Genomic DNA, 26,354 nt, shown 5'->3' with positions numbered 1-26,354 from the left:
ACAATTCACAATGAGGTCTAACATTTAGAGTACAAATTCTAGATCAGTGTGTGGTTGTGATGTAGGAAAATGTAGGTTTGTTCTCAAATGAACCAGTTACATGATTTTTCCTTTTCTTTTTTCTTTTTATGGTTGGGCGTGTTTCTCAAACAAACTAACCCAAATATTTTTGGGAAAAAAATGAGGTATCAGTTTTTTTTCTTTCACAATTAAATCTAACAAGCATACAAAAAAAATACACCAGTATTTATTTGTGTGATACCGAGATCTTGACGTGGAAGTGACGTCATGTCACTTCCACTTCCTACTACTCAATGTAACTGAGGAGCTATGTTTATGGTTGAGTTTGTGGAGATAAAGTATTTTTGGACAATACCATCTGATCACACCAGTTTTGATGCTCTTTTATTCAGTCATGTTACATTTGTGTTTTAAACCGCCAAATAAAGCCGACTTTATTGCAGAAAATTCTTGTCAGACATATGAAATTAAATTCATATGTTGTTGTAAACCTTGTTTGAAACCCGTGAGAAAATCCAACGGGTTTAAATACTTTTGCAAGAGACTGCAGCCAGGTCAAAAGTGATCGAACGAGATGTTGATCAGACATTCTCAAAAAATCTCAAAAATGGATTCCTGCGATGGATTGGCAACTTGTCCAGGATGCACCCTGCCTATAGCATGAAATGTCTTGCTGGAGATAGGCACCAGCACCCCTCCTGACCCTGCTAGGGACAAGGGCTTAAGGAAATGGATGGATGGATGGATGGATGGACGGACGGATGGATGGATGGATGGATGGATGGATGGATGGATGGATGGATGCGTGCAAATAAATAAAAGATTTAAGTAACTATGTAACCTGCTCATTTATTTAGGTGACCAAAACTTTCACAAGTTTCACCTAAATATGACCTGAATCTCATTATAGATCTGTAGTTAAGGAAGGAGATGCAACACAAAACACTGCAAACTCTTATAAACTTTGATATACACTGTATACATTTGCACCATTTAACATTTTAGGTCAGCTTGTTATTGTTGTATGTAGCCATACATAACAATAAACAATAAATAAATGTCAGGTTAAATCGCGCCATTAACGCAACAAATAAAAATACATTTCGTCAAATTAATCTAGTTGGACTTTTTCCCGAAGACCGTGAAGGCAGCGTGACGTCAAATCTCCTCGACGCACGTGTGAGCGTAGAGCGGAGCAGTGATGGCTGAAAGACTACAGTTTCATGAAATGGGCTTAGACGACCGCCTGTTAAAGGTAAAACAGCAAGAACAACTAAAACACCAGAGGTTGTTAAGAAAGTGAATGTTAGTTGAAACTTTGAGTGTTTAGCTGAAGTGTTAAGAACCGAGAAAACGTTGAAAAACTTGATAGAAACGGAGGAGAGAGTTCTCTCTGCTCTGCTAGTGTCTCGTGTTGTCAGGCTAAAACTAATGTACCGTGGGATATAATAACATCTGAACTGAGTATCAATCGAATATTAATGCATTTGTTCATTTTTTTACATTTCTGAACCACCCTAACGGAGTGACAGACACACTAAACTTTCCAATGGAATAAAATGATGGTGTGTTTTGTTTGGCCTCCATGTTGGTGTGTGTTGTAGTTGTTGCCTCCTTCCATGTGATCTCTGTGTTTGTGTTTTTCGTTCTTCCGCTGATTGCTCTGGTTGTTAGAAATCCTGGTTTGGAGTCGTTGCCACTAAGGATGGCGCAACCAAACTGCTGGGTTTTGTGTTTGGTTTACTCTTGTTGTCTTTGTCTAAGATTAAAACGGGTTTGATGACGTGACAAAGACCAAACCTGTAAGGTTGCCGTGTTAATGCTAATTATAAATTTGCTTGATTTAACGTGTTAGCTCAGTTTGTTAGCGCACATCGTCTAGGGCTGGAACGATTAATCACGTGGAACGAATCGATCATTAATCAATGATCGATTCAATGATGAATCGATCATTGAAATAATTTTCTACTACTTAAGTAAGCAAATAATCATGAACTGGAGTATAAAGACACAATTGCTGAAAGAAAAGCACAAAAAATAGAAACATTTTGCATTGAAGATGATTAAAAAAACATTTTAGGGAATATGTTTTTTTTTATTATTATTGTATAAAGAACTGAATAATTTATTGGCATCTATTGTAGTTCTAATATTCCATGAAAGCCTTAAAAGAAAAATTTGCGAAATGCCAATTTTTTTGCTCTTATTGTCAAAATGGTTTCTAAATTAGGTGCTAAAATAATTGATCATCAAGTATTGCTATTTATTCAACATGACAAAATAGACATAATAACGTTCATCTCTCTTGAACACAACCCAAGCGTTACAATATGAAGTAAAATTAGTGGCATGGTAATCTATTCATGGCATGTCATTGGATCATCTCCTGCTCTGTGGCACTCACTTCCGACTCTTGTTGGCTCAGGCGGTGGCCGATCTGGGTTGGTCTCAGCCCACCCTTATCCAAGAGAAGGCCATTCCTCTGGCTCTGGAGGGGAAGGACCTTCTGGCTCGAGCGCGGACCGGATCCGGAAAGACCGCAGCCTACGCTATCCCCATCATTCAGCGCATCCTGGCCTCCAAACAGGTGGGTAGGAATCCTGTCTCACACATTGTGTAATGTAACTCTGTTTTATGGCGCTTTATGAAACACTAAAGATCAGCTTTTCCTGCTTCGAGACGTTTCCGTGGTTATTTCCCTGTTTGTTTTTTGTCTTCAGAGCGTTCGTGAGCAGGATGTGAGAGCTCTCATCCTGGTGCCAACCAAAGAGCTCGGTCAGCAGGTTCAGACCATGATGAGACAGTTGACATCGTTCTGTTCTAGAGATGTCCGGGTGGCAGACATTTCCGGCAAGGCCGACGTGTCAACGCAGAGGTGAGTCTTTTGGTTTTGGAACATCCTGCGTTTCCTCTGCTAAATGCAACCATTTTCCGTTTTATGTTGTCTTAAACTCAGAGTTGACAAGCTAATCTAGTGGTTGTTTTTGTTGATCTGTTTAGAGATTCTCCTGCTTTAGACTTTGGTCTGTCGCGTCAGGCTTGTTCAGGAGAAGTGACTGCTGGGTAGTCAGCGACTCTGGGTTTCCATCGATAGAAAAATGTTACCATCTTTAATAATAAGCTGAACTTGACTGCAGTATTTGATAACTGTCCTGACACTGACTTTGAATTTGTCTTATTCCTGTATATGAATTGATTTGAGATGAAGTTGAATGATGTGGTCTGCTGACCATAAAGACGGCAGCAGAGAGTGAGATATTAGTCAGCTTATCAACATTATATTTTTCCAGCCATCCACTGTGGTTGGTATTCAAGTTCACCTTTTTTACCCGAACTAGTTCTAATGTCAGCTTCCACACCTTAAAACTAAATTAAAGTTCATATGTCCCCGTTATGTTCAGAGCTCAATTCAATATTTGAATAGGATCTTCTTCATTTTCACTGATGTTTTTCTTTATTTATTTGTTTATAATAGGGTCCAGCTTATTTCAGAATATGAGTTATGTACTCCAACCTTTTAATGCCAGATTGTGAAGGGCTCTCTCTGTGTTTTATGAAGTCTTTGAATCAGATTGGTACTTTTGAAAAAAATGTATTTGGAACATGTGACTTTTTTGTTATAATCAGTGTTATAAAAATCAGTCCCTCTAGTTTTTTTGTTGTTGTAAATTTCACGCAAAATCAACAAATCTCAAAATTTATTTGTGCTGATGCATAATTGTGAATTTATTGCAAATTTTCTGTAAAAATGGTAAAAAGAAAAAAAAAAAAGTTGTATTTCGTGGCTAACTCCCCCCTGCAGGTGGCAGTATTTTTACTCTTACACTTCCGGCATCAAGTTCCAGCCTGTGATTAACAGTAACAAAACGATGAAGCTATTTAAGTTCGTCGAAGAATAATAAATGATGAAAAATGCATGATGGATGCTCTGAACATTTTCCTGTCTGTTAACGGTGGGTGTGCGATCTTGTTTCTGAACAGACCCATTTTAATGGAGAAGCCCGATGTGGTGGTGGGGACACCGTCCCGCATTCTCGCCCACCTCAACGCCCAGAACCTGGCGCTCCACTCTTCCCTGGAGATGCTGGTGGTAGATGAGGCCGACTTGGTTTTCTCCTTCGGCTTCGAGTCTGACCTGAAGAACCTGCTGTGGTGAGAACAAGACGTATATTATACATTAAGAACAATGTATACACTGAGTACTAATACCTGCAACACCTTCCAGACTTCTAATCAGAAAAGAAAATTGAACAGAATGCATCATTTTTCTGTTGTTTGACAATTACACACTGCAGCATAAAAGTTTTTGGTTTTAGTCTGGAAACTATTTTCTAGTTTTTCCAAGACATTGAACGTATGATTCTGTGGGTTATTTCTAATTTAAGTTTCAGTTGAAAATTTAGTTGACCTTAATTTTATAGAGGAAAATCAGTTCTTCTTGAACTGATTTTTAATAAGAAAATGATAAGCAACTTAAAATAAATGTAGTTTTTACAAGCTACTTTTAAGCATTGTTTCTTGCAATCTTTGCAGAAAATGTGCAAGAAATGCACAAATGTGTGGATTTGATCCTATTGCACAAGTTTTCTCTATTGTGAAATCATAAAAAACCGGAGTGACTGTTTCCCAATTTGGAGCTTTGGAAACATCAATTGCCTGAATTAGGTCCGACATTTAGAAAGGGGGGAATATTTACACAATTAATGCAAGAATCTGTTGATTTTGTGTGAATTTCTGCAATTGCAAAATCACATAAATCTGGAGGGGCTGCTTACTGAAGCTGTGTGTTGTTTGTGTGACCTTAAATGAAAACAAAACCACATTTTTTCATGTGTTTTCTCCATGTTTTTGTAGCCATTTGCCAAAGATCTATCAGTCTTTCCTCATGTCGGCTACTTTCAACGAGGATGTTCAGGCCTTAAAGGAGCTGCTGCTGCACAACCCGGTAATCTCTTTATTATCATTATGATTATTATTATACATTTCACATCCTGAAAGCTTGTTTTTGCGAGCTGCTTTTTATTCTTGGCAACATTTTCCATCAAACAAATCTGTTAATTTTTTTTTCCCTAGAAAAATTATACAAACGAAAAATGTAAACTCAAAAAAATGTAAATTCTTGCAGGAATGTGCGCTGAAACCTGCAGTGTTCCGTTTCATGCTGCACATGAAAACATCTCCAATGTATAATGTGTAATGTTTGCCCAAATTCAAAAGATTTTGTGTCTCTTCAGGTGACCTTGAAGCTCCAGGGCTCCCAGCTGCCTGACAGCAGCCAGCTGCAGCAGTACACCATCAAATGCGAAGAGGAGGACAAGTTCCTGCTCATCTACACGCTGCTGAAGCTGCAGCTGGTCCAGGGGAAAACGCTGCTGTTTGTGGCCACAGTGTACCGAAGCTACAGACTCAAACTGTTTCTGGAACAGTTCGCCATCCCAGCATGCGTCCTGAACTCGGAGCTGCCCGTCCAGTCCAGGTGGGCCGCTGATGCTGATTCCTTTCTAAAGATGTTATGAAAGATTCCTACAGAACATTTAATAAAGAGCTGTTTGTGCTCCTCTGCAGGTGCCACATCATCAGCCAGTTTAACCAGGGGTTCTATGACATCATCATCGCCTCCGACGAGCAGAGCTTGGTTGAACATGCCGCGTCTTCCTCAGGAAAGGAGAAGAAGAAAAATAGCAGAGCGAAAGCAGAAAAGTGAGTTAACATAGTTACTTCATTGTGCTATAAAGTGACACTAATTGCCTAAAAAACACAAATTACTGCCTCTTTAAAAATGGCTTAAATTTGTTTATCTAAAAACGAGACTTCAAAATGTTTTCAATTCATTAAAGAAAATGTAAGCTGGCCTGAAACACATTACTCACTTACATTTTGTCCTGGTAGGACTATCTAGTTTTGTGCATTATATGTGCGATTGTTTGAGTCACACACTGACATCATCATTATTCTGTGATTCAAAGGGTTTCAGGCTATTGCTAACTAGCTGCTGATATCCACTTGCTAGCTAACTGGCTTTTTTGCTTCTATGATGGTTAAGTGCAAATTTATCACTGGTTGGTGGAATGACAATCATCTAGAATGAAACACAAACTAGAAAAAAATATATATAAAATATCTGATTTTCTTTTGTACATTTCATTCATAAAGGTCTTAAAAAGTCTAAATTTTGAGTTGGTGAATCTTGCAGAAGTCCTGCGTTTGATGAATGAAGAGATCAGTGGTATGGATTTCTGAAAACTTTTAAAAAGTCACCTGTTGTTGACAGTTTCTTTGTGATCGGGGATTTTCAGGGCTAAAGATAAGGAATACGGCGTCTCCAGGGGCGTGGATTTCCAAAATGTTTCCAATGTCATCAACTTTGATTTCCCAACGTCTGTTGATTCGTACATCCATCGGGTCGGAAGGTCGGTAACGGTCAGACATCTTTCAGGTTCTGTGTTCCGTCCTTTGTGCCGTTTCAGACATGTCCTTCGCTTTCTGATCGCAGAACAGCGAGAGCTGACAACCCAGGCACCGCCCTGTCGTTCATCTCTCACACCGAACTCGATGCCCTGGCAGAGGTGGAGGAGGCCCTGGGTGGAGGTGACTCTGTCTTAAATGTGTTTGTGTCCAAGTCAAGATCCTGCAGCTAACACGTTTGCAGAAGCATTCTTTAGTTTTTATTTGGTGATAACTGGAGCGTGCCTGTATTCAGATAAAGCTGAGTCGGCGCTCCAACCTTATGAGTTTAAGATGGAGGAGATCGAAGGATTCCGGTACAGATGCAGGGTGAGTCCTCGTCGCTTCCTGTTAGGTTGCAGAACGGTCAGTGTCATCGCTTGAGCTCACCGTCCCGGTTCGTTTGACAGGACGCCATGCGGGCCGTGACGAAGCAGGCCGTGAAGGAGGCCAGACTGAAGGAGATCAAACAGGAGCTGCTCAACTCGGAGAAACTCAAGGTGAGGGGCGGTCTGGAGGAACGGAGGCCATGTTCACATAATGTTGGAACCGACGACTCTGCTCTCTCACCCAGACGTATTTTGAAGACAACCCCAGAGATCTGCAGCTGCTCAGACACGACAAAGACCTTCATCCTGCCGTCATCAAGCCTCACATGAAAAACATCCCCGACTATCTGAGTATGTACAGCACACACAGTACTGCACTGATGGGACTCATCACACATTTTACTGGACGATAAATTGTTCTGATAATTATTACCACAAACAATAATATTGTTGTTTCGAGAACTCTTTCAAGTAATGTCTTGAAAATAGCATAATAATGCAAATTCAGCTTCTCAAAAACTAACAAACTTTAATTTTGCAAAGAACCTTTAACCCTGGAACTGGAAGACATTTTAAATATCAACCAAAACCATAAATAAAATGGATCATGATGCTTCTGTAATGATCAATCACCAAAATGAAAATAATTCAGCTCATTTTAATGCATCATGTGATTAATTGATTAATTGCTTGTGACAGGTGCACTCCTTGTTCCTGGTCCAATAAAGTCATTATTCTAAACTGGGGGTGTTTAAAGTGGAGCCTGACCACAATTCAAGAATAAATTAGGACAAAACATTCATATTCCGCTAATGTCGAGTAAAAACCGCAATTTCGCATTTGCAGCGTTTACATTAAATGAACACAGTTTTAAATCACACATCAGTAAGTTTGTTCATGTGACAAGTGGTTAAAATCATGCTGTTTCATGATCCTACAACTACTTCCTGTAACCTTCTTCTTTGTGGTTTGCACCAGTGGCAGCATGTGGTTGTGGAGAATGCGTTCCCATTGCAGTTTTGTGAAATACATCAATTTTGATAAGGCCAAAAGAAAAAACCAAAAACACTTCATCCTGTCACCAAAACGTTTTATCAAACAAGAGTTATGAAATCTCCCATGTTTCTGTCAAGCCAATTCATTTTCAGTTTGTCAAATTATGCAATTATGTGATCAATGAAAACGCAGCTAATGATATAGACGAAAGTCGGTTCTACAAGATCTTGAATTATGGGTTGCAGTTAGTTTTTCACATTTGCTCTTTCAGTTTTATTTTGTATTTTTTTATAAATGATAACATGGAGGAGTCAGTTGTGAGGTTTTGTTCTCCTTATGTTTGATTTAAATAATTGTGGAGCCTTATAAATACCGGATGTTGCAGTTGGACAGATTTGTCCTCACATAATCAGAAGCTCAGGCTTCTGTCCATCAGCCGGACGGCGTCCATCAAAGCTAACGCGTCAGTTTCACACTTATGCTGCAGTTCCTGAGACTCTGCGTGGCGTGGTGAATCCACTGTCGAGGAGGAGGAAGAGGAAGATAAGACCAGCTGCAGAGGGAGTGGTGAAAAGCAGCTTCAAGGTTGGTTGCAGATCAGAAACCAGAGCAGCGTAATACTTGTCTTGTTTATGAAGAGCAGCTCAAACAATCCTGGAAAGTTTCAATCTTAGTGTATTACATTGGTAAGCATTTTTCTAAATGAATATCTTGTGGATTTGAAGAAACATAATTAGTTTATTTTAAAACGTCACCCTTGTCTGACTAAATGGTATCAGACAACATGCAGTAATTCATATTTTTATAAAAGATCATAGATTGCAGTATAATGAACTTTGAAGTGACTGTTTTCAGCTGAATGTGTACATTTAGTTCATGTGTTATGTTCTTCTCTTCCGAAGTTCTCTTGTCTTTTTGTTTTGTTTTCCAAATAATGTAATCAGATTTCATTCGGCTCACAATAAACTGAAAAGAGTCATTGTGTCCTTGGCAGAAAAACGTCCGGGGGAGGAATCCGCTCAAGAGTTTCCAGTACAAACGAACTGGAAGCAAAAAAGCCAGAGGCGGCAAATCATAGCTGCTGGAGCCATAAGATCAGTTCTGAGTATTTCACCTGTTCAGAGACCATCATTATGAGGATGGTGTGTGATCATAAACACACTGAAGACACAACAGACTCTGCATATTGACATATGGCTTTGAACAAAAGGCATGGGCTTCTGGATTCTGACAAACTCATCGTTGGTCCTGTTATCGCATAAAAAACACTTTTCGAAATAATTTGAAAATGTTTGAAAGTAAAATTTCTTCACACCAGTTTTGGCTGTTTTTGTAACAATTGAGAGCTTGAATCTTGGATCCAGCTGGGAAAATGATGGAAAGTTCCCATGTCATTACCGTTCAAGCTGCAGTATTTTCCAAAATTTCTCGTACGGCTGGAAATGAACTGGAAATGCAAACAGACTTTGCATTTCCAAACTCTGTTTGCATTATTAAACTTTGAAACGTTAATCGTGAACTGAAATAAAAATGATTCATGAAATGTTTATGAAAGTTTGATCATGACAAACGGTTGTATATTTAAACCTTTATTGTTTCCCCTCCATCCACGACGCCTCAGCTTGTATTTTATTTCAATGCTTTCAGCCATTACAAGAAATAAGTGTAAAAAAAATAGACGATACAAAAACAAAACGCTTATGAAAACATTGCTCGTTCTGTTTGGTTTGCAGTGGAACGTAGAGATGCATCTAAAAAATGGAGAATATTGTGAAAGGGAGTTTGACGGCCAATCAACCTTTACAGCTTCAATGTGTTTTGGGTTAATTAGCTGATTAGACTGGGACATCATGATTTCCAATATTTCACAATATTCCAGTTTTCTCAGACACTGAATTTTGAGTTTCATTTTCTGTAAGTCATAATCACAAAAATGACCAAAAATAAAGGTTGGAAATATTTCACTATATGTATGATGAGTCCGTATAGTATATGAATTTAACTTTATTTAATGAGTAATAAAGAATACTGAACATGTTCAATCTTTAAACATGTACCTGTACTTTCAATCTGATTTGACTCTAACTCAGCAAACTGCCTTAGTTTCTCCTAACTTTAAAGTTATCACAGATTATTCAGTGATAACTTTAAAGTGAAAGCCTCATAAAAATCCATTCTGTTCACTCATAAGAGAGGCACTGATCCCAGTTTTGTGACCATTTTTCAGTCTCTGGCTTTGTGAAGATTTTGCCATGTGTTACTTTAAAACATTAGTTTAATGCCTTTGAAACAAAATCAAACTGATTACAGACTTCAGATTGGCCACTTATCATTTGCGACTGTCGGCGTCGATCTTCAGTTTCATTACCGAGAAAACTGACGTCAAACTACGCTTTGAAAAATCCTACATGCAACATTCAGATGCATCATCTTTGCTTAAGCACACATAAGTCAAATAATTAGGTCATTGACAGATATCTAAAGAACATGGCTACCTGGTGAGGAGACCAAACCCTTTTGTTTCGGTGTGTTGGATCAGGGACACGTCGAAACTCTGCAGGTTACCAGGCTTCGACTTTTGAGACCCTGCTCTAGAATACTCCGATCCTCTAATTTGGAGATTTCCACATTTCTGACAACATTCCCAAAACCAGCATGTTCAATGACTGACAGAGATCGGACACTCGAGGATAGAACAGGGCAACGTTGTTGTATCACACTGCCTGGTCAAAAAAACACAGGCCACACGCTAATGCATCCCCAGACTACCTTTAGTTTGATGAGGTTCTGAAAACTCAGAGATAGAGACATCCAGTGTTGCATGAATTCTTCACTAAGATGTTTTACTGCTGATGCAGAAAGTCTGGCCACTGTGCAAAGACTTCTCCAGAACATGCCAAAGATTTTTAATGGATTCTGTGGTTGAGTTGGAGGACGAGTCTGAATAACCCGGTCATTCAGTCTATTCAAGTTGTCACCTAAACCTTGACTGGAAGAACTGCAGCAACTCGTGATCATATGCAATGATCTGGAGACTCTAGACATGATGGATGCATCACTTGCCTGACCCTGTTAAATCGCTTTTTATGCTCCTTTTTCTCCAGTTTTCCTCCTTCGTCAGTAGTTTTCTTATGTCTGCACGGCTGCTCAGTCCCAGTCCCTTCAGTTGCCTCCACATTGTGAGAGTGAAAATGCTCTTGCTTTTGTTTTTAAACATAACATTGCATCGAGTTCCACTGTTAGTCTTCGGTTTGATGTCACCGAACACTTAAGTGATCGCAGCTCATGACCATTCAGGATTTTTTTCCGACCATATGTCTTCCTTGAGGACGTATGTCTTCCTTGGGGACGTTGCTTCCCAGGTTTTCTCCCCTTCCAGTTTTTAAAGTGTTGGACAGTTCTGAACCCAATTTTAGAAGCTTCTGCAATCTCCTTAGATGTTTTCTCTACTTGATGCCAATAAACTGACCCTTCTTAAAGACTTATCTTTTCTTCAACCACAGGATATGACTTTCACCATAATTTTTACACATTGCATCAGTTGGGGTTCAATAACTTGTTGCTGACTCAAAGATTATGCAATAATTATCTACGAGGAAACTTGTTCCACTTTACTTAGTCCAGTACAGTGAGTGAGTTTTTTCTTTGCCCAAGCAGTGTATGTTCAGCCTTCCTGTTATCTTACATCTGTGCTTCCTGTCTTAATATTATCCAGCACATAAGTAGGCCTGGAAAGTCTAAGCAATCGCTTTCAAACCACAGACATCTGTATTTTCAACTGTTAGCTCTTTGACATGGTGCGTTTACTGATCAGATTTAAAGTTCCCGGCTTACTAGTCACTGCTTCGGATCAGTCGAGTTGAAAATCTGACAATTTTTTGGTGCATCTCTTCACAAAGACCTTTAGAAAACTCATTAAAAGACTGTAGGTAGAAGTAGTAGTTTGTAATGTGTGGTTACTGAGGAGTTGTGCAGATAGATAGTGAGTTATTATTTATTTGTTTATTTTTGCTAATCAATGGTGTATTCAAAATTATACTCTTGCGTAGGCGCCGAACCAAATATGAAGGTGTCAAACGGGTTCTCTGTATATCTGTCCACAGAAAGCCAAGATTCGTACCAGGAGGTTGTGCTCTCAGCATCAGGCGGTTGTGTTGTGGTTGTGGTTGTTGTTGTTGTTGGGAGGGTGGTGGTGGTGGTGGTGGTGGTGACTCTGCCTCTTAACCTCAACCGTCGACGGATCAGTCTGAGTCGCATCAGTCTGAGTCGCTCGGCTCTCTGAGAGTTGGCCTGACTCTCCTCCCCTGTGACGGCGGGCTGTGCGGTGGTGCTCGAAGCGGTCGACTTCACCCTGTTCGTTTTGGTGACGAGTCGAATGGGTCTGTTCCCGTTGCGCGCCATAATCTCTTTGATGCGGTTCCAGTTGGACTTGGCTAAGGTGAAGCTGCAGGGCGTAGCTCCAGTGTCGTAGCCCACCATGCAGAGCCGCGTCTGGGGCGTGTGGCCGTCGGCTTTGGCCGTCACCTTGTATTCACCGGGATTCAGCAGCCGCCAATAATCTCCGCTGGCAGCTAGAAAGACACATTTAATTAACACAGAACCTTGCTAAAATAACTACCCTCATTGTTTTTTTGTTTTTTTTGAACATCCATTCATGCTACAACCACAAACTTCCCTGTATTTTAATGGAATTTTATGTGACTGGCACAAATTAGGATCCAGCTGTTAACTGGAAGAATGATGACGTGGACATCCACCTGAACTGGTATGTTAGCCAAGGAGAACATTGATGAGAGAATCGGATTGTTAGTGGTGCACACTCTAAATCTGGTCTTTATGGAAGAACTGCTGGAGGAAAGTTATAAAACATCTTGAGAAGGTTTGCAAACCATGTCTTCCCTCCATTTCACAGCACACACCACTTTGTGTGAAACATAAAATCTTGATCAAAACGTACCGGTTTTGACATCGTGCCGGATTCCCTCCACGGTTATTGTGGCGTTAGGCAGCAGGTTTCCCTCCATGTCTCTCACTACACCTTTTATTCCTCGATTCACCTGGAACAACAAGGCAAATCATCTCAGAGCAGGATTTGATTTCGGGTCATTTTTTACAAAAACAATTCTGAATATTTATGAATATAAAACTCTCTTCCCCATGAATGAATGAATTTGTGCTCACTTGTTCCATGAAGGACAGAAGAGCCTCGCGGTTGTTCTCCCACTCCAGCGCCAGCTCGCTCTCATGAGGAAACTTGTCACAGCCGAGGAAGATGGAGAGCTCAAAGCAGTTGGTGTGAAGGTAGCTGAAGTCGTTCATACCTGTGGAGGAGATTCATGTAGCTTGTTATTGTCAGCTTGTAAGAGTTGTATTGGAGATGCTTGTATCCATTGGACGAGGGTTAGGAGAAATCTTGAATGTGAAACAGGTTCAGATAATATCTGAGCCTAGGGGAAATTGCAGTGGGAAAATGGTGCCTGGATATTGAACCCCCAGTGCTTTTCTTGGTCAAATAATAAAACTAATTTCTTTAGACGGTTTCTAAAGATGCTGGGACAACCCTCCTCTGCTTCCCTGCTGTCAGACAAGGACATCTGATTTCCTTGACACAAAAAGTGCCCATTCCTCTTTGGGCTATTTGCCATCTTCTACTCACTGCCGACCACTGGTTTCCAGCTGGCTCTATTAACGATGCCCTGTCCTCCAGTGACATCATCACCGTGGCAGGATCCCCGATAGGTCTCAGTCATGGTTAGATGGCTGTGTGCGTATGACATTGCCAACCAGCGAAACATGGCGTCATCAGGAGTCTCTCTGAGCGCTCCTTCGTTCTGCCTCTGAATACGAGCCCAGGTCTCTTCGTTCATCTCAGCGTTAACCCTCCAACGCCGACTGTCGGTTAACTAACAATGCGAGACGACACAGAATCAATGAGTGCACATTTTGGAAGATGTTTCACGATGTTCTATATCCTATTAGCCTTACAGAAATTGGAGGACGCTGCATATCGAAGGGATACACCACCATTTTTTCTCCTGCTTGTAAATTGGCTCCGAGCACAAATGGATTGCGCTCCATCCATGAAATGATGGCTTTGGTCTCAACTGCAAGCTAAAATACAGGCCCAGAAAGAAATACTTGTTAATATATTTGTGGAAGTTTGGTAAATACAGAATCAGCCTCTGGTGTTTGCACACTCACAGAGCCACCAAGGAAGTTCTCTGGCAGTGGAATGTGATGATTGGGCACAATGCGAGGCACCCAGCCTCTGTCTTCGGCTCCCCACAAGATGCTGTTCAGGTCTGGGAAGTTCTGGAAGATGTCATAACCTTCTTCAGTCCAGTGACCCAAAGCCCAGTTTCCCATCTCTGAGCCCTGCAGGACACCAGGAGGACAATATGAAAATCCATATGTAGATTTTATCAATGACTCACTTTTCTAGAACAGAAGCAACACTTTGTCTGACATTTTGGCTTTAAAGCATCAAGGATTCAATAATTTTTAAACAATACAAAAACTAATAATAACTAAGTAATGTTTGGTAAGTTGAACAATATTAAAATAGAGTCAAATTATCACCATGTCCTCAACACTTAATTTGAGTCATTTCCATGAAGATATGAAGAGTAGTCCAATGATCAGTCCCTGAGGGACACCATTCTTTATATCAAAATAGTGAGAAGTTTTTGAAAGTGAAGAAGACCAGCCAGATGAGCTTTCAAGCTGACATAAAGTTCCAATATCTTAAAGTTTGAACTGAAGAAAGACTCAACATGTTTAACTTATTTGAAAAGACCTAACTCAGTCTTGCAAAGCTGCATCATGATAAATCATGATGGAACAATGTCTTTTGGGTAAATGAAAGCAAAATACAGAAATTTGCATGTAAAGGACATTACCATGCGATGTTAGTACAAACACCTGATAGAAAGAGACGTGCACAATGGAGGAGGAATTCAAATTTGGCCACTTTGCAGCCGAGCATCTGACGGCTCTATTTTTGCCCAAATTAAGGGATCCAAACAGTAAAGCAATGTTGTGTGATGAAGATGAAGAGTGATTTAAAATTCCTTCAAACTAAGTGGAAGACAGAATTTATACTTCTGAGGTGTTACTTTCTTTTTATATTCATTTTATGTAGATTTTCCCTCCATTTCAAAATAGACAAACTAAACTAGATGTCCTTCATGTATCGTGACTCTTGGGGGACGGTACCATCTCATAGGCCATCTCATAGGCATCTGGGTTCAGCGATGGCACCAGGTGAATCCTCACTCCGTCCACTAGGCGTCGCACTCTTGGGTTTTCATCTCTGTACTCCTTGCAGAGGAACTGCATTAACAGCAGGAGAAGCTCCCGACCCAGCGCCTCATTACCATGGAGACCTGCTGTGTAGCGAAACTCGGGTTCACCTGAAGATGGGGTGAGGTAAAGTTGTAACGTCAGTGAAGTAATCACCCTGCCTGCGATGCCACGACATGATCTGAAATAAATGTTTAAGACGTGTAAATGTCGACCTGTCTCGTGTTCGCCTGGGTTGTCTGAGATCTCCATGGCGTACATCTTGAGGCCTTGTGAGCTTTTCCCAATGTTGTAGATCCTTGTGATGTTGGGGCACTCCTCGTTTATCACCTTCATCATCTAAAGCATTGAAATGACAGAAGGAACAAATGTATTGCTCATTTATGTCTGATTTGTTTTGACCAGGATTTCCTCTTCACTGTCTTGTCCAAAACCTGTCTCATCTCCTTGTAGTTGTGATGTCTGAAGTCCAGATCGTCAGATGCGTTGACCTCATTCTCGCTGTGGTAGCTGCCTGTAAAATAACACCCATAATGTCACAAAAAAAGAAAAAAAAAAAAGAATGAATACATTATTTACACAGACCACAATTCAAATAAAATGCTTCGGGCCAAAATCATGAGGAGACAGAGAAAGACAGAGACAAAGAAAGAGAGAGAGAAAAGGAGAGAGAGCTTTTCGGCCCCTTCAGAGCCCTGAAGGTGTAAAAATGACCTCAGCAAAGTATATGGACCTTCTGACTGAAATAGGTTTTGATTTTAGTACATGTGACCACTTAATGCTGCACATTCAAAGAATGACCGTTTGCAGTTCTTTATAATTATAATATGCTTAGAAAATCTGTTGTGCATAATAACTTTTAACAATGCATTTTGAGTTTTTTAAGTTTGCAAGAAATACTGTTCTCATGGGGAACTTTGTTCAGTAAAATTTGATTGATACTGCAATAGTTCATGACTTGAAAATTATACTGACCATCATTTGCATTGATCATTTAAGAAACTCTGAGAAAACATCACTTGCACAATAGTTTGGAATACGGTGTAAGTGAGTAAATTTTATTTGTCCTGAAGTTGTTGTCTTGCACTGACTCGGTAGCTGACAGGCCAGGACTTCGGCTCTTAGACACAAGCTGCCGTTCCAGCTCTGGGGAAGGATCCGGATGTAACGCGCCACCGTCGGTGAGGCGAACTGACTCATTACGGGTGTTTCTTTATCCACGTTCCCATAGAAGAGCTTGAGGAAGCACAGAGAGAGGGATTACATTTTGAGATTTCTCTTTGAAAATCTCCGGCTGGAGTACAGTATTTAGGTCCTGCTCACCCATTCGGCGTAGCCGTCATGCAGCACCGTCCAGTCCCGGCTGTCGTTGCTGAAGGCCACAAAGTAGGACGATACGAAATCCTCCCTGCAATTAGAACATAAGTCATGAGTCCACAATCCTCCAAGCTCCAAGATCTAGAGATGGAAGGTCTTGGCAAAATAGCTCAAACCTATGCTGCATTTCCACTGATCATAAGATTTCTATTAAGATTACGCTTTTATTTATGAAATGTGATCCAGTGTTGTGAGAAAAGATTGATTTAAAAAAAAAGTTTTAAAATGCTGTTTAAACAAAACTCACAGTTGCTCCGAGTTCCTCCCTTGGGTGATGACGCCGGTGAACTCCACCTCTCGCCGAGCGTCCACCTGGAACCAGTGCTCCTTGTCCTCAGGCTCTGCACACCAGGCACCTCCATACATGTCCTCCTCATCTTCAGAGCTCTGCAAACACAGTTCATAAACCACAGCTGCAAATCCTTCATCATGCATCATGTTTGTTCTGAGCATCTGAAGGGATTGTATGTTGTATTTTTCCAGGTACGTAATACATAATCAAGTAACTATGTCACCCCCAGTTGTCATAAAAATGCTATTCACATCAAATATGACTGAAAAGAAACTTCACTTTGTGATTTGATGCCTTGAAATTGGGCCTCTGTCTCTTTAAAAAACTCCTGCTCTTTCTGAAACTAGCAGTAAGAACTCCTAAAGGCAGTTATTACTGCCTTTAGTAAGTAATAACAACATGGCTCCTCTGTTGACCTGTTATCAGTGTATTTGCCAGTGTTTCATTGACAAGTAGCCCTTAGAAAGAGCTCATCAGATGTGCGGGTTTTTGCTAATTGCTGTTGGCTAGTCTTAAGGAGCCGAGTGGGAAGGACTGCTCACTGAGGCTGAAAGTTGGAATCGAGGCCTTGAAGGCGGCCCTAGATCCACTCAGGTGTTAATAGATTTCTTACATGAATGAATCAAAGCAACACTCCAGGTATGTTTTGATGTGGGAAAAACATTACATAATATAAAGCTCAAAAATGTCAATTTGACATAATGCTACCCCTTCAAAAGGAATATGCTTGGATTCCATTAGTTTGGCTGTTTTATGGCCATCATAAAAGGTGATGGCCGTAAAACACATCACACATTATGATCCCCATGTGTGATCATAAAGCGTCAGCTGGGTGGGGGCCGGGAGGCTATCAGGTGTTGGTTTCCTTCTACTGGCTACCTGCATGTTGAGGCGTCCCCTCTGGGCCGCGAAGCCGTGGTGAGACTGAGAGGAAGCCAGCAGCTGGTCGTCATCCACCCGGTGAGACTCCAAGCCCAGGGGAGGACACTCTGACACGATGACAACAACACGCCAGATCTCACTGCCAAATGTCTCAGGATCAAACCAGTCCATGTGAGTCCAAACAGTGTCGTAAATGTCCTACTTTTTGGCTGAGCGGGAAAAGCTGCCTGCTTCAGTCTCTCTGCCTCTTCCTCCTCCCATTGTTTCCTCTGCCGCTCAGCTGTGGGATCACAAAGCAAGCAGAGCTAACTTACAGAGGATCAAGCTCCACTTTTTCTGTCCTACTAATGCTAATGTGTTCTTATACAAAATCGGGGCCAAGCCTTAACTTGTTGATGGTGTTTTGGCAGAACCATTGGATCCTTCAATATTCCCTTTCCCCCCGGCAATTCATTCATTTACTGAAGCTCAATGGTTTTACATTTTTGGTTATTAGAAGCCATAAGTGTAGAGATACATGTGGTTGTAGATCCCTCATACAAGCAGCCTTGTCCTTAAAAAGAATCAATATTTTCCATCGGTTACCTTTTTCTGCTTTCTCTTTGCGGGCTCTCTCCTCCTCCTCTTGTTGTTTCTTTGCTATTGCCTCAGCCACTGGAAAAACACAGAGAAAGTGTCTCATCGGCCACAACCAAGACAACGGTCTCTATATTTGTCCAGTTCTCGGCCGGTTAAAGACGTACAGTCTGAGTAATCATACTCTTCATACCAGGGACCAACGAATGGAACAGACGTGGTTTCCTCTGTAACAACAAGACAGAAATAATACAGATATTCCAGCAGTAATCTTTTCACACAAGACCATTAAAAAAATAATAATCCATAAATATACAGAAATCCAAAAAAGTGGCAGTGTTTTGATTGTGACGTGCCAGTTGTAAAATTACAGTAATATTCAATAAATTAGAACATTCATTCTGGTAAGGCTTGTTTGTCATATTAAAATTACTTCATGACAATAGCAACTATTAAAAACACTCATTAGTAAGATCCCCTTTTATCTGATGAAAACAAACCTGCTGTAAGATTCTAATCCTAAATGTCACATTTTCATTTACTGTTGGCAAATAAATTAAAACATTAGTCTGTGTGTAATCAAGCACTACAATGTGTGTTACTGGAAAAAAGATGAACTTTTCATTCATGTCAAATTGTTGAAAGTGTCTTTCTTTTCATTTCCCAGCAAATCCTCAATTCGTCCCGCAGGAACGGTCAAATGACGTCCACAGCTGGACATAAATTTGATCTTATTTGGGAACAAAATCAACACAGAAGCATCTGCAGTACAGAAACAATGATAAAATCCCAACCATTCACTGTGTGATGAGGACTACCTGGTATGTACATGATGACCTCAGTGGTTGTGGCTTGCTTCTTGTGTCCTCTGATCCATTTGTCTGGAAATAATCACATTATCATCACACATATATGAAGATTTTTATAACTACAGTCAACTTTTGTACTGAATTTTAATGTCATCTGAACTTCACTTCAAGCTGAAATCACATTTACTGTAGACACAATACAAACTGAATAGGAATGTAATAATAAAGTAGCACATGATGATAATATAAAATGCTGTGCCGGGATCTTTACTTCCTGATGTCGTCTTTTTCATAGTTTACACCAGTGGCAACATCCGGTTGTTGGTCTTTTGACTCGTATGATGCGGAAAAAAAGTGTTTCCTTTGCAGTTTTTTCGAAATACACCGATTGTGATATAAAGAACTCACGTCATTCTAGTGAAAAAAAGTGTTTTTCAATAAAGAAATTGGCATGTGTCCACAAAGCAAATGTATTTTTTAAATGCCAAATTGCACAATTATACAGTGGCTGAAAACACAGCTTTAGAAACTGAAGTGTTTCTGATCCTTCCCAAACAAACAAAAACCCCGTTGAGCCGTCCGTGTGCAGCCATCACTTAGTGTCGGGAGCTGCGGTTGTTTTTCAGTGTCATTACACACCTTTCTGTCGAGTTTTAAAAAAACGTTCACGTGGTGCAGTTTCTGTTTGTTTTCTGGTTGGAAACATCACAGCTGCAGATCCGTTTGGCGGGAAACAGAAAATTTCCACTTCCTGCCAATATCTGCAACCACTACTTACAACCCACAGAAACCTCAGCGCTTTGTTGTTAAAGGCTTAAGGAAAAGCTTTGGCTCCAGAAGCAAAAATGCTGATTAAAACGGCATCTGGCAACCCACGCGTCCGTGTCGGGTTTTAGTAGCAGATGAAGCTGAATCAGAGGAATAATTAGTTTTACAATGCTACTAAATTGTAATTCTATCCCTGATTAAGATGCGGACGTTGAGGTTTCTTTGCTTTGTTGGCTCAAATGCAAGATCGCTTTGTAGAAAAGCAAGAACTTATTTCCACTAAATTGGAAACAGGGCTTTGTTTTATGTCACTGCAGTCTCCCTTTTTAAGTGAGCTGGGGTCAAAATGCAGAGACTGGAAAGAACAGGCCCTAATTAAAGTTAAGAAAAGACTTTAAAATGAAGCTTTTGTTGTTTTTTTCTTAGTTATAATTGACCTTTTAAACTGGCACCTCAGCGGTTAATTGATAATGTTTTCACAGAATACATCCACCGGCATATTAACTCACATGTGTCTGTTAATGTATCAGGAGTTTGTGAAAGGAAAGCCAAAACTCATACAGTTTCAAATGTATCTAAGCTTCTGAATTTGAGAAAAATTCCAAAAAATGTCTAAAAAAATGTTTTCACCAAGTTTTCTGCCATTTAACAAATATAAATAGTTTAGTAATTCTAACAAAGTTGAAACAAAAAAAAAGTCAGGCCAGATTTAACTTCAAACAGTGAGAATTTTTTTTAATTTTTTATTCACTGTCTGTAAATATCTTGTTTCAACTGTAAATAAAAGCATTAATACTTTAGCTACACCAGTTTTGTTTTAGAAAGGTTTAATTACGCTACCAAAAATATAGTTTTAAACTATTCATTCTTAATGTTTAGTTTTTTCCCCCCACCACTAAGTACTTATAATTTAAAAAATGGTTGGATTTTGCTGAATCTTTTCTCAGACATCATGACACTGCAATAAAAATAAAAAACATGTAAGGATTTCCTCTTCTGTGGGAACTGGAGTTCTTACCCAGGTCTGGCTCAACAGGCTCCGTTGGAAACTCGGGTTGATTCGCTGTAAAAATCACATCAAACCTTTAAACACACTGAAATCTCTTTATTTTATAGCAACAGACTGGAACAGTCAGAGTATTCTGGCAAAAAGATCATCAAGTTGAATATTGCTCCCCTGACTCTCCTCCTACCTGAAACCGTAAATCTGAAGCCAACTCACTTGTTTCCAGACCCACTTCCTCCTCCTCCTCCAGTGGAGGAAGGCGGCGCTCCGGCTGCGCCGTGGTCGTCACCAGCTTTGGTTTCTTGGTGGGTTTGGGCGTCTTTGGCCTCTTTGTGGGCTTGGGTGGCTTTGGTTTCTTGGTGGGCTTTGGCGGTTTGGGTTTCTTGGTGGGCTTCGGAGCCTTCTGCTTTTTGGCTTTAGCCTCTTTCTCTGCTGCCTTCTTCGCTTTGGCTTCAGGGAGACGGAAACATAATCCGTTAATTGAAACCAGAACGCAGCGAGTGAAGATGCCCACCCAGAGCAGCTGTGTCACTTCTGTGGATGTTTAACTGCTACATAGCCAGCAAGTGTTTTACTGCAACCATCAATCTGCATCAGAAAACATGTTCAGACTGGAGCACAGGCAGACGCTGCATCAAATACATGTAGATTAGTCTGTGCAGAAACAAAGCGCCTCTTTATACGACAGAGAATCAAGACTTATCATGGAGAGGAGTGTGTTTGGGTCCAGTGCAAAACGCTCTGTTAGAACCCGTCCTATCCCTGTTAATCTTTTCTCTTTCTGCAGGTGTTGAAGCAGATGTAGAGGGACATTGACAAATCATCCATGGGTATTTGGTCTGTTACCTATATGGTTTCTTTTTTTGTTTAGTTTAATTTTGAAGTTTAAGAATTAAAAACAATGGGAATTCACACATGCTAATATTTTTGCCTGATTCACTTTAACTCTTCCCTCCTGCCTCATGCTTCTTGGAGCTATCTGCCATCTCCTGACGCGATTCTTATGGATTACCTGACCACTCTGCTGCATAGCCACATGGTCCTTTCGGATCAGAACACTTTGTCATATTTCAGTCATTTGGCAGTATGATTCTCCTCTGATTCACCTCTTCTTTATATTGCTGCATAAAGTGATGAGTCCACTAGTTTTCTTCTTCTTAATTTTCTTCCCTTCCTAACATAATTTTAAGTAAATTGTTACTTCGCCTTCAGCACATTTAGCGTTGATACACATGTTGATTGACAGCGTTGAGTCCCTCCTGGCTCTGATTGGTTGTTTTCGATTGGGAGCGGTGCATTTCTTCAGAGGGCAATAGGTCAGAGATGAGGTGGAGAAGCTTGATTTTTTTTTTTCTTCACAGATTTTCTATCTCATTTTATACAGACACAATATGGCGACAGTTAAGTATGTACCATTAATAAATATGAAAAAACATATTTTTGTAAAAGTTACATACTGCAACTTTGAGGATGGTGTTTTCATGGTAAAGCAGCCACTAAAGTATTTGCTGCTGTTCACAAACCTTCTCTAATAAATCTCTTCAAACACAGCTGGAGTTTTGTTCTGGGAATAAAACATGAATTAATTAAGTTGCTTATAAAGGTATTTTCTTCCAAAATGTGGAAAATTTCAGGAGGCAGTTATGTTTCTCAAAAACATAAATTGAAATTTCATGAGGGTGTAACCTGGAACTAAACTTTTATGTTGTGCATATTTTTTGTTTTTATAGAAGATTTAAAAAAACTAGCACTACTCTAAAATGAAAACTCATCTGCATCAAATTAAATTACAGTGTTACTCAGAAGATGAGCTTGGGCTTGAGCAGAGAGAAGCCAGTAGGAACATTCTTGCCAAGACTCTGAATCAGATCGTTTCACTCGGTTTGTCTTAGCAAAATGAAGATAAAGGAATTCAGATTTTGGCAAGGACTAACAGAACTGTACAGACAAAGGCAAGTACAGACCTTTATGTAACGACTGTTACTCATGGAAAACACAGGTAGCCAGGTTTGTGGTTTAGCTGAATGTGGAGCAGAGTCAACATGAGCTCCTTGCAGTGGTGTATCTGTAAGTGGGGCCTCTTGTAAATCCTTTCTCCCAACTTATGGAAAATTGTAGTGGAAAAACTTCAGCTGTTAGTTATTCTGTGTGGTTTCCCCACAAATGTGCCTTATATGTTCCTTTCCCCCCCAAAAAACTTTCTTTCTCATTAGTAACATTGTGTTTTTCAAAACCAGCTCCTGAAATCTATATGTGATGTAATATGGGTAATTTTTCCCATATTAGGACTTTGCATTGACTTTCATGCATTTTGTATTAATTTCTCCAGCTTAATCCTGACCCTACCCCTAATCCCAACCGAAACTAAATTTACACCTTAGTCCTAAACCTAACCTCTATCCCAAAACCAGCACCTCTTCAAGAGGTCCCTACAACATAACATTGTTCTTATAGTGCATAAAACGCTAGGCCACACAGATACACACCCACACCCACACATGTCTTAGTTGTATCATTGCGGTCCTGCCAGGAAAATGTCAGACCACCAGCTGAATCACTGCAAGATTCTGGCCAGTCATCCCAGAATCAGAGACATGTTCAACCAAACAACATTCCTGCAGCTTTCAATCTGCTTTTGTTTTTGAAAACATTTGCAGAGAGGTAAAAATATTGCTGAAGCAAAATAAATGTCTGGACACATGTCTCTCTCTCTCTCTTTCTTTTTTTTTTTCTCAAACTAAATGACTGCCTGCCTCATAGACTGATTGCAGACTTTCCCGTCTCAAATTTAAAGAGACATTTCAGGATTTTTAATTGTGCTTCTTTTAAAAAGGTTTGAAGCAGTTAAGCAGACAACTCCCTTGCTCACTTCATTCAATATTAGTTCAAATTAATTGGTTTTGGACGCTGAGGTGGACAGCTGGTCTGAAAAAGGACAATAGCAAAATAATTTTCTATTTCAAAGAATCCAAATCCAAAAATTATTCTTTTATGCAAACCATTTTTATGGACCTCCGTATTTGCTTTGTTCACTCAGGAGAATCAAAGGCAAAGCTGTACTAGAAGTTTAAATGAGTGTTAAATTATTTGTTTTTTTGACTTTTACAGAACATAAAATTGCTTTGTGTTTTGTTAACAATACTTGCTTCATACAGGAAGGCCATTGGTGGCACACCACCACTTATCTCCATATTCCGTGTAAACACTTTCCTGTTCTGTAAATGATTTTCAAATACATTTTGACACTGGAGTTATTTCTAAATATGTTATCCAGGGTTCTATCTTCATGTTTACTTCCATGTTATTTTTGCCTATCATCGTCTCAGTGCTGGCCCCTTTAGCCCATAAAGCTGTTGCTCTGTCACTCTGCTCCACATCCAGGTATAACGGCATCTCACTCAGACACATGGTGAGTCATCAGGACTCAATAGCTGGAATAGAGAGCGTGGCCACAGCAAGCTTTGATCAGCGCTGTTACTCAGCTTTACAAACGTGATGCAATGTGGACACAGAGTGGAAAAACTCTCCTCTGCTCTGATCACCGGTGACAGTATGCTGCAGGACAGGAAGTGGGAGGTGCTCACGGCAGAACGTCGTTGCCATAAAAATCTCCAACAACACAAGAAAAAAAAAAAAGAGATTTCCTTGTTTTTTGTTTCGTTTTTGTTTTTTCTGTATAAGAAGTCACTACAGAGGCTTTAAAAGTCATCAAATATAGCAACAAAGTTTAGAAGTAAGTAACAGCATCTTTCCACCTGACCACAGCCCTGCTTGTTGAGCCCCACACCTGGCCACACCCCTCTGTGTCTTTTGGCTCCACCCACTTTGCTGGTATGTTTCCAAATTTGTAAGGGGTGAAGATAAGCCTTTTTTTTTAAAGATGGTTAGTTACACTTTAAGACTGTAAAAAAAAATCCACTTTGGTCATGGTCCCTTTTGCTTCAGCATTTCAGACCAACTTATACTGAATGAAGACTGTATCAGCCTGCTAAATGCCATCCCTCCATCCATCCATTCATCCATAATAATAATAACCTGTCTGTCTCCATATGTGTCTGTCTAAACTAGTTATTTGAACTCCCCTTGTGCCTGTTCTCCAGCTCATTCAGCAAATTAGATGGAGATTTTTTCTTCAACAATGAATTGCTAAAGAAAAATAAGGAAAATGTGTGCATTGCAGCTGACGCAGTCATTGCTATAGATTGTTTTGCCATTGCATGATTTTTCCATTTTGTGCAGCCTGATGAAGAAACCAAGTGCATTTTCTACTGCAGTTATGATGTAATATACTTTTAACAGAACTTTATTTCCACAACTCCACGCTCCTCCTTTAAGGCTGTGAGTGGGACATCTGACAACATGAGAGGCCAGGGAAGGTCAGGAAAACTCATAGATACATTTTTTTGCTTGAGCTCCAACTTACCGGCCTCGATTTCCTCAGGGCTTTTCTTTTTCTTTGCTTTGCTCTTCTCCTCTACTGTAACTTCAGCTGGCCCGTCTGACATTTCAGTGTCCCATGTGGCCCCGTCTCCGATCAGCCCCCGGGGTTCTCTCGCCAGAGCTTTGGCTTTTGACAGCTGCTTCTCCTCCGCAGGTTCTTCGGCGGTGACCAGAGCCCAACAAAGGCTCAGCCCGACCCAGACCACCAGCACCTCAGCCCTCATTTCCCTGAAATAAAGCATGAGGGTGAGTTCCAGCAAGGGTAAATCCCAAAACTAGATGCAGAGATTGCTCGACATCTGACCTGCAGATGCAATGGAGGCGTCTGGAGATGAGGACATGAAAAGGAAGAGTCTAGAGAGCTTCCTCCTCTCTAATGAGAGCTTGGACAGGCTGACGAAGAAAACTCTGCTGACTTAACACACTCACACACACACACACACACCTCCTCTGCTGCCTCTTACTTATCCGTCATAGCCCTTCACCCCCTCTTTTCCCTCACCCGTCTCTCAGGAGAGGGGAGGAGCATCTGTCATGCATAGGACATTCCTGTGAGGGAGACAGCAGAAGGAAAAAGGGGAAGAAGTGTAGGAGGGTGACTGCTTGGCTTTTAACAAAAGAAAAGGACTTGGTTTGCTTGATGCAGGGGGCTAATTATGACTTGGGAAAAACTGATTTCATACTGAACAAAGCCGGAGGAATCGCTTGTGGCAAGAATAAGAGGAAGAACATGATGGCGTTTGCTGTGTCTGTGTAAAACTCTGTGATTCAAAGAGGCAAAATTTTGTGAAATCGACTTTTTTAAGCTTCACGTCATTTTATAATCTCATTCCCTCATCAAAACTGACCTGGAGAGATGTTTTTTTTATTCTTTCTTGCATGATTAAGAAATCCTTTAATCTCCCATGGCAACCGTTCATCTGTGTAAAATATCTGGGTGGACTTAGCAGCACCTTCGAGACTTAGCTCCTCCCAGGAGCTACAGTTTCCAAGTTTCTCAGCTTTTGTCTAACAAAGCTGCCCTCCCCTTGAAATCCCCCATTCAGCTCCTTCAGACTAGCCAGCAGCAATTAGCAAACACCTGGTGGACCCATGCATCTGTGAAGCTCATT

At 40.4% G+C, this 26,354-nt stretch overlaps 2 protein-coding genes across 3 annotated transcripts; one reads left to right on the top strand and one right to left on the bottom strand.

Moving 5' to 3' along the window:
• The first annotated feature begins 1,193 nt into the window (after positions 1-1,193).
• On the top strand, positions 1,194-9,759 carry ddx56 (DEAD (Asp-Glu-Ala-Asp) box helicase 56). Its single transcript, XM_055060745.1, has 14 exons — positions 1,194-1,276; positions 2,447-2,608; positions 2,742-2,896; positions 4,003-4,173; positions 4,876-4,966; positions 5,256-5,497; positions 5,587-5,721; positions 6,318-6,431; positions 6,515-6,609; positions 6,722-6,795; positions 6,876-6,965; positions 7,040-7,145; positions 8,278-8,375; positions 8,785-9,759. Exons 1-14 carry the CDS (start codon positions 1,223-1,225, stop codon positions 8,866-8,868), a joined length of 1,671 nt encoding a protein of 556 aa, XP_054916720.1. The 5' UTR covers positions 1,194-1,222; the 3' UTR covers positions 8,869-9,759.
• On the bottom strand, positions 9,364-25,690 carry aebp1a (AE binding protein 1a). 2 transcript variants are annotated; one of them, XM_055060744.1, is made up of 21 exons: positions 25,547-25,690; positions 25,226-25,470; positions 21,019-21,252; positions 20,815-20,859; positions 19,038-19,100; positions 18,387-18,446; positions 18,229-18,297; positions 17,846-17,923; positions 17,641-17,750; positions 16,717-16,856; positions 16,416-16,500; positions 16,184-16,328; positions 15,527-15,606; positions 15,308-15,431; positions 15,006-15,202; positions 13,992-14,165; positions 13,776-13,901; positions 13,447-13,693; positions 12,972-13,111; positions 12,748-12,847; positions 9,364-12,361 (listed from the first exon to the last, which is right to left on the bottom strand). In XM_055060744.1, the coding sequence occupies exons 2-21, from the start codon at positions 25,464-25,466 to the stop codon at positions 11,802-11,804; spliced, it is 3,018 nt and encodes a 1,005-aa protein (XP_054916719.1). In that variant the 5' UTR covers positions 25,467-25,470; positions 25,547-25,690; the 3' UTR covers positions 9,364-11,801. The 2 variants fall into 2 exon arrangements, with proteins under 2 accessions (XP_054916719.1, XP_054916718.1); XM_055060743.1 differs by lacking the exon at positions 25,547-25,690 and having other exon boundaries at positions 25,226-25,484.
• Positions 25,691-26,354: the final 664 nt, after the last annotated feature.

Source organism: Poeciliopsis prolifica, unplaced genomic scaffold, assembly GCF_027474105.1.
Source record: "Poeciliopsis prolifica strain line A6 unplaced genomic scaffold, Auburn_PproV2 SCAFFOLD061, whole genome shotgun sequence".
Lineage (NCBI taxonomy): Eukaryota > Metazoa > Chordata > Actinopteri > Cyprinodontiformes > Poeciliidae > Poeciliopsis > Poeciliopsis prolifica.
The sequence above is the reverse complement of the archived record's forward strand: the minus strand, read 5'-3'. Positions and strand labels throughout refer to the sequence as shown.

Excerpts from the sequence above, each read along its gene's own strand:
- aebp1a (XM_055060743.1), bottom strand. The coding sequence starts at position 25,484 with ATGCTTTATTTCAGGGAAATGAGGGCTGAGGTGCTGGTGGTCTGGGTC. Across the intron at positions 17,924-18,228 it reads CAAAGAGAAAGCAGAAAAAG|CTGAGCGGCAGAGGAAACAA; the intron begins GTAACCGATGGA and ends GTGATCCCACAG. Across the intron at positions 16,501-16,716 it reads GGGAGGAACTCGGAGCAACT|GGAGGATTTCGTATCGTCCT; the intron begins GTGAGTTTTGTT and ends TTCTAATTGCAG.
- ddx56 (XM_055060745.1), top strand. The coding sequence starts at position 1,223 with ATGGCTGAAAGACTACAGTTTCATGAAATGGGCTTAGACGACCGCCTG. Across the intron at positions 4,967-5,255 it reads AGCTGCTGCTGCACAACCCG|GTGACCTTGAAGCTCCAGGG; the intron begins GTAATCTCTTTA and ends GTGTCTCTTCAG. Across the intron at positions 8,376-8,784 it reads TGGTGAAAAGCAGCTTCAAG|AAAAACGTCCGGGGGAGGAA; the intron begins GTTGGTTGCAGA and ends TGTCCTTGGCAG.